The sequence below is a fragment of the Anopheles merus genome, chromosome 3L (genome assembly GCF_017562075.2).
Source record: "Anopheles merus strain MAF chromosome 3L, AmerM5.1, whole genome shotgun sequence".
NCBI lineage: Eukaryota > Metazoa > Arthropoda > Insecta > Diptera > Culicidae > Anopheles > Anopheles merus.
The window spans coordinates 23891890-23904614 of NC_054085.1; the positions used below are offsets into that span (position 1 = coordinate 23891890).

The 12725-nt window shown below is 44.5% G+C and overlaps 1 protein-coding gene across 16 annotated transcripts in view; it reads right to left on the reverse strand.

Annotated features, from left to right (window-relative positions):
- The window catches only part of LOC121599672 (solute carrier family 12 member 4), a 153355-nt gene that overhangs the window by 26884 nt on the left and 113746 nt on the right, over positions 1 to 12725 (reverse strand). For all 16 annotated transcript variants that reach the window (XM_041927668.1, XM_041927675.1, XM_041927665.1 and 13 more), the window contains 2 exons: positions 10070 to 10152; positions 8277 to 8379 (listed from right to left, as the gene is read on the reverse strand). In XM_041927668.1, the coding sequence (XP_041783602.1) occupies positions 8277 to 8379; positions 10070 to 10152 (186 nt within the window). The remainder of the gene's footprint in view (positions 1 to 8276; positions 8380 to 10069; positions 10153 to 12725) is intronic.

Consider the following 12725-nt stretch of genomic DNA (forward strand, 5'->3'; position numbering starts at 1 on the left):
TATAATTTTATCTAAAACTCCAAAACTGGTTCTGAATTTCATCTTGCAATAACAGATTCAACACGATCTCTTAGAGACATCTGTTCATTGCCCCTGGAAAAGAATAGTACGTCTGAGCGAGGATAAACCAGTTTTTTTTCCGTAATTATGGCAAGGTCAAATGGCTAACTAATAGCTTTCATCAAAATATAATTTATTACAGAAAATAAAAATTTAGGAGCCTGCTTTCAAAAAACATCAAACATGCGATGTTGCATCGCATTGCGCAATTATTTAATATGTTTGAACAGCTCAGTCCACACTGACGGGTACTACACCATAGTTTAATAAATACCCAGTGCCCCAGTTCGCTCTGCCAATGGACTTTAGCAGACATGCTAATTAATTTCGAAAGCTCAAGCACTCTGAAAAGTAAATACTCCTCCAGACACGCTGCTACGCGTGTACACTGCTGCCGTGTGGATGCTTCTGTTCTAATGCTCTGCTAATAGCACATCCGGGCGTGGACGTTTTATATTGCTTTGGACAGCTATTGGAAGCTTCTTCGCTGGGCTGTTGATTTGTTTGCCGTGCTTCGGACGGCAACCGGCAACAGACAGGCTCGGTTCGTTCGTTCGGCTGTTTCTCGCAGGCACACACACAGGGGCAATTTAAATTAGATGAGCATGAGTCTGTATCGTGTTTATTTCGTGAAGCTGCTTTTTTTTTCTTCTTCCTTCACAAATCGAGAGGGAGTATGATGTTGATTTTTGCTCTGCTCTGCTCACACTGCCCAAAACAGTCTCCCCTGCCTTCCCTCTTGTGCACACGGGCGTTTTGGATTAATTTCGTACAATTCTTCCCGCATTGTGGGGCCAGCCCTTGTTAAGCGGTTCCGACCCCAGCCACGCGGCACGACACATTGGGAAACCGGGTTTCCTTCCAATCATGGATTGGGGCGGTTCCCCGTTTTTGCGTTTGGGCAATTTCAAATGTAATTTAATTCCACCTGATTCGCATCCCATCCCGCATCGGTGACCCGTCCGACAAGAACCCGTTTTTGAGAAATCGAGCAAGAACTGTGGAAAGCGAGCGACTGAACGACGTCCTGGGACAGTGACCCAGAGAGCTTTTAGCCCCGGGCTCGTTACGGTTGAGCTGGGCTGGCGTTACGGAGGGGGCGTTGGACTTTCCCTTTTTTGTTACTCGGGTAAAAGCAGCCCATCTTGTGCGCGAGGGGTCCTGGGTAAATTCTCAACCGGATAAGGTTGACCCAGCGTACCCCCGGGCGATTGGCCCGGGGATTGGGTTAGCATCTGGCAATAACGCTCACTCGAAGGACGCTCAATGTCATCCGGGGCAACGATGAGACGATCGCCTGAGGCGGATCGGGGTTTTGAACAGCTTTGCGGGGGCTACGAAACAAGTGCAAAGGGGTGGCCGGCCGCAATAAAGTACAAAACCACAGCCAATAAACGAGCGCTGTACAGGACTCGGGTTCGACAGGACAGTTACCACTGTGACAGTAACAGTGTGCGTTTCCCATTTGCATTTAACATCGCCGACCCAGCGAGCGTCGTATCTTCCATTTTCAGCCCACCCCAAAGGACGAAAAACGACACCACACCGAGAATACACGGGCTACAGTGCAACCGTGAGATCAAAGTGTTGTGCAGCGATACACATGGTTTTGAGGTGGGTATGGCGCAAAAAACGACCAACAACAAAAAAAACCCTCAAACAGATTGTTAAACAGTGTGTCAGAAATAATCGACACGCGGCCAGCACAGAACAGACACGGCACATACCGCAAGCACACCTTGTAAAATGTCCAATTTGACACACCGGGACCGGAACGGGAGGGATGGTGCAGCGAGCCGAGCCCAGCGAGCGCTGCCGCTGATAGACCTGCCAATTGGATAAATTGTGACAGCGCGTGCACCGGGTGAAACGGACCGATCCGGTGTGACAATGAATTTTGGAATACATGAATATTGATTCGATTCCGATATGGGTGTGGAAATATTCGGTAAAACGGTTTTGTAGCTCGTTCTTTTTTTTCGTGGTTCGCGTAACGAATGCCGCCTGCAAGTGATAGCAGTGAAGAAGCAGTGCTCGGTGTCGGTGATATAAATAGACATGGGATCCTTGCTCGTTTCTTTTCGTTTCAAACGTGTCTGTGTGTGTGTGTGTGTGTGTGTGTGTGTGTGTGTGTGCGCCCAACCTTACCTAGAGCGGTGTGCCAAAAAAACGACAAAGCTCAAGAGGCCACACTTCCGGTACTGGATGCTTGGAATCTCCGGAACGCTCAGCCGACCGTGCAAACGAACCACCGGTACAACCCGGTCGATATTGGCTATTATTACGCACATTAATGTCATTATACCTGGGCAGGCGAAGCGATTCGATTATTCGATTACTACGGTACGACACACACACGCTTCCGTATAGGACTCGTTCGTTGATTGGGTTCAACTCTTTTTTTGTCTCAACTGATAAACAACTACATTTTTTTTGGTTCCATTTATTGCTAATGGATGAGCTAGTAAAATGAGCTTTTTAATTTTGAGTATGTTTAAAATAACTTACAACTACACTTCAACGGGAATATAAACTTTAAATGATAACAATAGCCATCACCATTAGCTCTTCAATAATTCAATAAGATCAGTTACCATGATATCTATGAAGAAATTAGACTAAAATACACCGATTATTGAGTCTAAATAAACAATTTTAAGGTGCTTTTGAACATTCTTCTACTATAAGTAAACATTTGTAGTCCAACTGAGATACTGATAACTATCTGAAATTCGTTCTATTGTAACTAAACAAGTGAAACCCCTAAGTTGATCTACTCGCTGTAAGGAGTCTAGACTTTTGTTAAATAAATTTAATGTATTTGTCAATAATGTATCCCAATAACTTCAAAATTTAATCAACGACTATTCAATTAGTACAAAATAAATTCAAACGAAGATCTAAACAGTTTGAATGCAACAAAATGAACATCAAAGAAACGAACCCCGGGTAATATATGCGGACGTTAATATTTGGAGAAAGCAAATATTTAGTTGCAATTGCAGTTGTTCAGAAAGGCATCAGCATATGGATTGGGCGGCATATGTTTACTTATAGTTGAGCAATGTTCAAAAGCACCCTAACATTGTTTACTTGGATTCGAAAACGGTGTTAGTTGAGATTTTTATTCGATTTTGGCAATTATTTTTCAAAGGATGATTGAAGCGCCGGAAGGTATGCAAGCTGCACGGCAAATTTCGACTAATCTACACGCGTGGGCAAATAGCTGCATGAAACGTAAATACCTCGAGGGTATCAATTGACAAAAAACCAACTTAATAACAACTCATCCACAAATTGACTGGAAAGCGTCAACATGATTTCAACACGAAACTTCAGCTGGATTATTATTTTGATAGCTTTCAAGTGTGCTTTTCGCATCATAACACGAAAAAAAAACACCACCTTTTCATTCAATTGCACCCCGTCAGGAAGATGTTTATGAAAAACGTTTCCAAAATTAGATCCGTCAGCCGGGGCGGGGGGTAAATTCAAACCATCGGCTAAAAACCGCCGGACCGGGGATAATTGAATAAATATCATTAGAACTTTCCCATCCATCCAAAGCGCAGGGCGACCGAAAACAAAAAAAAAAAAAAGGACAGTGGCGGCCGACGGAATTCAATTAAGACGACACTCTCAACAACGATAGGCTGATGAACGATGGGGTCTGGTTTTTTGTTTGCGAAGCGCCGGTGAATGCGTTGGATGGAGAGCAGACTTTAAGATAAATGCTGACGCTAAGTAACCACATTGGAAAACATGGCGAGCCCTAGCGAGCCCCATTTGTTGGTGTTTTTTTCTTCCTCTAATAGATACAGAGAAAAGTGTCGGTGCGTGTTAATGTCACCCGAAATAAAGCTTCACATAAGTTAACATACTTCAGGGGGGACGCCGAAACCCGATACCAATCTGGACGATGTGAGTAAAAAACAAACTTCCCATCAAAGCTTTCCGTTTTTTTTCTTCTTTTTGCACAGTAAGCTCCACGTGCCAACGTTTAGTAGCGTTTTAATTTATCTCGAGTACCTTTCACGGTCAAGTGCCTTTTGGTGCCGACAACAGCCGTGTTCCTTTTGTCACCGGGACAGGAGCACAACCGACGAGAGATAACTTTTAATTAGGCGCACCGCACCGTAACCGCACCACCGCACGTTCCAGGAATGCTGAGCGGAGCGTCAGGTGGAGGCCGGGATTTGTGCTTTGTGTAAATGACGACGTAGGGTTAATTAAAAATGATTGTCTCGTGTTACACCGCACCGGCGAGGTATGTACGTCGTTGTACGCGAGTCAGTTGCAACGTCTCGAGCGAAGACAAAATGTGGAGAAAGCAACGTGCAAGATCGTTTGGTGGTGGCGTAATTAGTTGAACGCGTTCGGAACTGGAAGATGTGTCCCAATAAAGGCGGCTACCACAAATTAGGCATTGTAAGATGCAACAATTTGGAAGATGCAAGAGATAATAAGCATTCAAAGCCAATCATAACGTTGAAGTGGTCCATACAATAAGTCCTTGGCTGTTTGGATTAAGTTTGAAAGTGTTGAAATTCTACAACACGTCACCTAAACGGCTGTACTCTGCAGAAACTCTACACGACGCATTTGCTGATTCAGAAAGAAGCAAAACCAAACGTCCCCAACATTCTGCAATGGGACGTATCGATTGATTTAAGATTTGAAACTTTGCTCACAACACATGCAGTGAAGAATGGCAAGCAACATCCCACGCCTGGGATAGCTCGGTTGGGCTTCCCCGTCGAGGAAGGTGTACTTGATGATGCGACACTTGAGACATTGATTTGAGACATGCCCTCTTTCTTACTCTCTCTCCCTCTCTCACACACATATAAACACGTATGCTGTTTGCCCGGGCAGAATTGGCTTGTTTTTTGCCTGCTTGCTCTTCCTCAGTTCAATCGATATTTCGCTGGATCAAATTTTCGAAACCAATCGAGTATGATTAAACGGCAAGCTGCGGTGGGTGGTGGGGATGCTGGCCCGCACCTAAATAAGGACACATCCCAGTTTTTTCATGCCTGCCTCTACCGAAACACCGAAAGCTGTCAACTATTGTTCGGAATGCGGAATCGGCACGCTTCAATGCTCTCCCGAGGCGCCAGTGTGTGCGTGTACTCGGAAGGGGCATTGATAAAACCCACCTCAACCCGCTGTCGATCGATACCGATAGGCATGGCACCATGCTTTCTTTCGTTCGATTCTTCTGGGACCCGTCAAACGCGGCATCAGCGAAATTGTGTTGGAGTTGGTTAGCGCTCGGGAGGGTTCGGGCGAGCATTTTCGGCTTGTTGAACACGTTCTGATGTTTAGTTCCTAATTCAATTAAATATTCCCGTCAGGCACCGGATTTTGGCAGGGAGTTGTTTGGTGCGTAGTTAGTGTGCTGGTCCGTGTTTCGTGATGTGCCTGCGGGTTAATGTCTTAACCTTGCCGTAGGTCGACGATTGGAGCAAAAGAGCGAGCAGCCGTGCTGCTGTCCCGGGAGAGTCGTACGAAATTATGCACGGGGAGAAATACTGGTGGCGATTAGATTGTGGTCGTTGAGCATAAACTGGACGTAGAAGAAGACGTCTCTTGTAATGTCTGTGTGTGTGATATGGTTACTTCTATGTACGTACGTATAAAGACATACAGTGGAAATGAGAATCTCGCAAATGGCCGTTCAGAATTTAGTTACTTTTGCTATTGACCCACGCTTGGTATTGCCCTTCAACAACTCTCATCCAAGTAATCACAATATGTAGATCATAATCTACATGTACTGCTGGTCGTTTAACGATAAGATTCCTTAGCATTCTGAAAATATGTTGCTTTTGCAATTGATCTGGAATTCCTGAGGAATATATAAGGAATCTCAAAGAATCGGAAATGCTTGCAATGGAGACAAATTTTCAAGTGCTTTAATTTACGAATTTCCTAAAGGCACCAACTCGGCTCTCGCCAACATCTTAAAGTTCCTTTACAATTGCCATCCAATTGACAGGGGCAACTCAATCACCAGACATTGATTTGTTTCTTGCACCACGTCTGGTTGGCATTCTTCGTGTGTAACGCCCGAAGCACCGTCCCAATACAATGCACCCGACGAAGCTTTGTTCAACTCCTTTTTCTGTACCAGTCGTTGGCGAGCAGATCGAAAGCACACTGACTCTGGGAGTCTTGTTGCTCTCTTCCTTTATTTATTTATTATAGAGTATCGAGCCTCCATGGCCTACATACACAATTAAAACTAATGTCTTATAAACTATGTGTTCCTAAAATTAGACGTAATGCAATCTCGAATGACGCTAGTACATTTCGGTACACTAAAGGACAGGTCTACAAAATTTGAAAATAAATTAAAATTCTTGGACATTAATAACAACGGATCCCTAGCACAGAAAAGACGATAACGAAAGTCAGTTATTAAAAATTGTCGAGTTCTTAAAGGTCTAGTAGGGACATACAAATTTACATGACTTAGCAATAGAGGTGCATCGATTCTTCCAGTTAATAGTTTGAACATAAAAATTCCTTGGGCAACCTTTGCACATACTTTCGCGGTCGGATGTAAGCTTTGGGTTTCTGGTTTTGCAAGCTGCAACTCCCAGCCAAGCCTAGCCACGTCTGCTTGAGCTCGCTTAAACTCACACAAGACACACACACACACACACACATGGAATTGCGAAACAAAACAGCTTGGGTTGCGGGAGAGATTTTAATTAAAAGTGGCAAAACGTAAAAGATTCGCCACCGGGGATCACTGCTGCACAGGATGCCCATTCGTTCAGTACCGGCCGCAACACCTTCGCGATGCCTTACGCGAAGGCTAGAGATTGCGTGCGTGTATGTGTTTGCATTGCAGGCTGGAGTGATGTATGAGAGCACTTCCAACAGCCGGAAGGCAGTTATGTGCCAGGTCGGGGCGCTCGGCGTGAAAGTAAAAGATAGACGTGGCGCTTACAATGGCTGGCAAAATCTTCCTGCAACTTTGCGGACCTGGTTTCGGGGAAAAATCGCTCAGGAAAACAACGACGGCACGGGGGCTTGGAGCAGTAGCAGCAGCAGGAGCTCAGCAAACACACGGAATAGTGTGAAGTCGACACAGGAGCGTATATAAGCCAGCCAGTAGTGGTAGCTTTCCTGTGCAATCGAGCTCTTCTTGCCGCCGGTGGCAACTGTGGGTATTGAGATGTGACTTTATGGGTGTGCTGAAGATGGCAAGATTACGTTTTCTGTTTTGCTTTGGAATATGGGTTCGCTTACCGTACTGGGTACGTATATTGTGAAGATGGTGTTCCGGTAGGTGGGCGAAACAATCAACGTTTGTGTGGAAGAAAATGTTTCCAGTGCGGGCAGGTATCGGCAGATCTGATTGAAATTTATTCTATCTTGGATCGAGGATTTTTAGCACAGCTCCAACAGAAATATAGACTTTGAATACTAGTGCAGTCTTTAAAGGCGTTGTTTATGTTTACAGAAAGTATATGTAGAGGATTTTAGACCTTTGTAAGCACCGTCAAGACACGCCAATATACGATTACATCCAACATGAGATCATTTCTGAAAAATGCCAAGGACTGCAACGTTCGTTGCTCCGAATATTGGAAACGAAATATTGTGTAGGAATATTGACTTAACCTCCGTTCTGGACCTCGAATGTACATACTGCCAATCAACATAATGAAACCTCTAATATCATTCAGTTTTTGCCCTACTCAGGTTTCCAATTTGCGTACCATTGCTCTACCTTGCCCACTTGTGGTTTGATGTACAGCGAACTTTTCTCTCACTCCCCAGAAGCTGCCGTCGTGCACCTGTTGTTGTGGCCATATCATAAAACATGCGAACTAATTGCAAACGCCAGTTATGACGGTTGTTCATCATTATACGTACAACCGATACGGTTTGGCGGCCTGTTTGCACAGCACAAAACAACCGGATTCATTTAGCGATACCGGGAGGCAATGATGGTCGCGGGCAAACAAGTTCCAATATAAACGTCCAAATTATGATGGACAAAGAAAAGTTCCGCCACGTTTGCGCTTGCGTTTTGGCCTTGTTTTCTTGTCGTGTTGGGGCGTCGTTTTTTTTTTTTGGTTTCTTTTGGTGGTAAAAGTTCAGCAACGGAAATTACGAATGCTTGTAGCTTGAGTTTGGGCGATGAGAATCGGGAGGTGTGTAAGGAAAATGCATAAAAAGCCGGACTGCCTACTTACCAGTACGATCTCTACCGCACCGACTATGTACATGGCGGCTGCTAAAGTTGTTCCCGTGTAGAACAACATCCCGACAGCGCCACCAAACTCGGGCCCCAGCGATCTGCGTTACGCGCCGAACGGAAGACGTACATCGTTGTCGTCGTCGTCGTCGTCGAGGGCGTTCCATATTGAAGGCAGAAGGAAAGAGAACGGAAAAGAATTGATTAGTAAACTTTGACGCGAACTTTGGTATCAACTTTTGTTCACACGACAAGCATAAAAGTTGCTTGCAGTGTGTGTGTGCTGGCGAAGCTGGTAAAGAAGCAGGCACGGGTAGTACTGAATGTTCCACAGTGCAAAGAGGTAGGAAAGGATCGAGAGCAGCTTCAGTGCGTCAGATGTGGTTCTTTTATCAGTTGTTGTATCACTTGTTGTATTGATTTTGATTGTATGTTAAAAAAAAATCATAATAAAAGAACTAACACGAAGATGGCAAGTCCTTAAATATTTGTCATTTTTGGGCGTTATTAAGCAAATTCAATGGATGTTCAAAAGCTAATTCTTTCATATCTTTATCTTGATCACCTGCAATAAACGAAAAAAGTGTCAAGTTTGGGATGTTCCCATACACGTGACACCCTTTCGTAACTCAAAACATGACCAAAAACTGGTCGTTTCAAAAAGTTTCGAAAACATTCATGAAAAGCAATCTCAATTCTCAGAAAATTTAGCTATAATAACTGACCATCGTGCTGTTCGGTTGATGTCAGGAAGGAAAGACATCTTTGACATCACTATGACAACCGTTGTAGCATATTTTATGTAGCGTGTTATTTATGTTTCCTCCCGAACCCCCTAGTTTGCTTGCTGGGTGGTTATTTTTGTTGTTGTAACACTCGACCAACTCGTTTTCAGAGAACTCGGACATCTCCCTCCTGTCGAGTCAATTGAAGGTTAACCGTCTTTCCGTCCGCCCGGTATGCTGGATCTTCAGAAGAATCGAAGGGGATGGAAATTTTTATTTCACCGTGTCAGGCAGGAAATGAAGACATTCTTAGGACCCAATTGAGAAGAGCCTTCGACGGAAGAGGGAGAAAGCGCGCGAGTGTATGTGTGAGAATAAGCTCATGATTTGGCCTTTCATTTCCGGGACCTAGGCTTGTCGTAGAGTATAATTTAAGGTATTTCCTTTGGGGTCATTGTGTTGGGCGAAATGATGGCTCCTAGGAAGCAGCTACTAATCGGTTTTGAGACAGATTTTAGGCAAAAAAGAAAAACAGATCACAATGGTTGCCACGAGACGTTATTCCAAGATGCTAGATAGGCTACCCAGGAAGGATTTATGAAAGCAGTACCGCATCCTACGGTAGAGCGCTACTGTCTCGGTCCTCTGGGAAATGTGGTAAAGTTAATTGACTTGTGAACTTCCTGGCTGTTGTCGTTTGTGTACATTACCATCCTATTTCACCCCGGAAAGGAACGGAATGGCTCGTGCTATATTAATCAAGATATCGTTTGTCTAGAAATGGCAGGAAAGAGCATTCGAAGTCCAAGAATCACCGCCGCAGCTCTCCAGCACTCCAGCACGTTGGGACCTTTTTTGACTGTATCGGAGGTTTTGGTTTGGGGCAAAAGTTGGTTCGTTTGACAGTTTTGGGGCGTTTTACAGAGCAAAAGTTTGCTTCTTATCGGAGCAGCTGGAGCCGCAACCTCCGCCTGCGAGCGGGCTCTAGCTGCCCTGCTTGGCCGTTTCGGAGTCGCGCCCTGTTGGCGCTGGTCCAAGTGGGTGAATGGTTTTGGCGTAAACTTACCTCGATATCATGAAATAGCTGCCGCCCGCCGGTACCACCCCGTTCGTGGCGATAGCCGACATGGAGATGGCAGTCAACATCGTCTGTGTTTTCGGGCGTCGTCCCCATCCGCGGATCGGTGGTAAGGTTGGTGAGTTTGCGAAGAAGAAAAAGAGGCCATTTTCGGGAGAGGAAGGCACAACATGATTAGCATAGTTTCGGGCGTAAGTTTTTCAGTGTGCGAAAACTTTAAACTGAAAGCGAGCAGTACTACTATGGCAGGCATGCGAGAGATGATGTGGTGAAGATGATGCCGATTCTAAGGCTGTTGTTGATGATGATGATCATGATGATGATGCTGATACTAATAATTGGAACTGATTGTGGGGGAGTGGTGCTGAGGAAAAGGTTAGACGATGAAATGAACTAATGAGATAAAAGGGCTACGTGTATGCGTTGACCTTCCTGAAGTGGGGAATTAAGTTAGCAGCCACACACGATGACACTTCAGTATAACTAATTCCGTAGAAAAGGACTTGCTCCCAAAGTACAGTATAAAGTTAGGTTCCAAGAAATCGTTAAAGGGTTAACGGGCTTGAAATTCAAAACAAGCTATCTTGTAAGTCAATCGAAGGCAAATTCCGGCGCACAATGAAGAGCCCTTTAGCTGCTCATGAGCATTCGGATTGTTCGTGCAGAAATTGCCTAACAAAGAACTTGAGCAGGCTTCAGATATTTCCGCCTATCAAACTGAAGCTTTTGCGAAAGTATGCAGCAGGTCATTTAGAAGGTCCAGCAGCAGCAGCAGCAGCAGCTGGACATTCCACCTCATCTCAAATTTATGAGTGTCCTCAAGGTATTGTGTCAAGACTACCCCATAACCCTCACAGTCGGAAGTGCCGTTGTGTTGAAGGGGTTGCATTTTATTTATGGCTCTTTATTTATTTCTTCTGGTACGTGCTCGCACGATGGCATGAACGCTGACACCCATTCACGACACAGCGATCGCAAAGCATATCGGCTGGCCTTCTATGGAAGGAACACGCCGCTAGACGAAGCTTAATAGAAAGTAATGTCATTTACCTCAGAATGGAGTGGTTTGGGAAGGAATTTCTAACGCGTTTTCACATCGTTTCGCTTGATGGACCGCGATTGTCCTTTTGTCCTCGCATCATCAAACAGCTGCTGTAGGCCGGCGCGTATACGCGCTAGACAATGGCAACGAAACAGCCGGGCAGATAAATAACGATTCTCGAGTCCTGAAAAATATCCGCTCCGCTAAATGAGCTCACGAAACCAAGCAAGTGGGTAGCATTCTTCTACGCTTCGGCCTGTACGGCATCGATGCCTGTGCTATCGGTATTGGAAAAATATGCTTTTCGGTAACGAAGTAAATTAAGTTCACAAGCCAAAGAGACGAGTAACGTGTGCCGAACTCGGCAGCATGTGTGGCGGGTGGGACAAATGTCTCTTTCCTCGGTTGAACAAAAAAGAACAAACGTTGTCCCACGGTCCCCGGTACTGCCGAAACTGACGATGCTGCCTTGTGCTCTAGATTAGCAAATGATGTGTAATAGGATTACATCGCTCGCAGATGGTTGGAACAAGTCAGCCGAGATACTTACACTGGGGAATCCCCGTGTTATTGGGTTGCTCTTGCTGGAATCGTTAAGGACACTCCAATGTAATGCGTGTACGTGTATGTGTGCGTCTGGTTTGTGATTGTTCCAACGAAACAGGGAAATATGAATGGTTCCAAGAAGGCTAACATTCGATTGATTTTGTCTAACAGCATATGACATAATGATGCAGTCAATGTTGGAGTATTTGCTCATTAGAGGCACTGTACTTGTGATCAGTTTAGGAGGCTTAGATTCTTACAAAGCGTGTTTAGTTGTTATTTTAATCGGGCCATAGACAACAGACGTAAATGATTGTTTTTTGTTTCATTTACTAACGCATCCAATGCCATACATGGACATTTTTGATATGAAATTAACCAATGATTGAACCAATGATGGATTGACTGTCGCGCCGTTGTTGGTGCCGTGACCAGGATTAACTCTAGGCTATAATCATGCACACAGCTGACTCATTAGCAGTTTGATAATGTTGTGCTTTGTAATAAAACAATTACAATTGGTAAAATTTTAGATAAGTGTGCAATGTGTTAAAGTTAATCTAATGAAGGCATTAAATATCTATTAACTTATTGAACGAAAGATGCCAGTAAAGAAGTCGTTCTGCAGAACTTTATTAGTCTGGCTTTTAATGTTTACCAACTCTTTAATGAAAAGCATTCTACTTCTTTCGTAGAACGGTAATGGCAAAAGCCCGAAATGCATAGAACTAAGGCCATAATCAAAGCCAGCAATTCATAGAACTAATCCCTAACCAATGCCATAATTTAGGCCTACCCACTGATGTGAACACAATAATTAATTATCGTTAATTTATCCGCTCGGCTTTCCGTCCACAAGCAGCCAGAAGCCAACTAGTGCGTTAGGGGATTTGCCTCGTGCGTGAAGCAAAAGGCACTGATTGGAGCAGCGAAATGCTATGTTATTCCTTCGGCCGCGAACCATGTCGATCTTTAATCGACCGTTTTCACCGCTGCTTGCTTGCATCTATTAGCAAAGAGAGTTTGTGTGTGTGTGAGTGTGCGTGCCGAACCGGT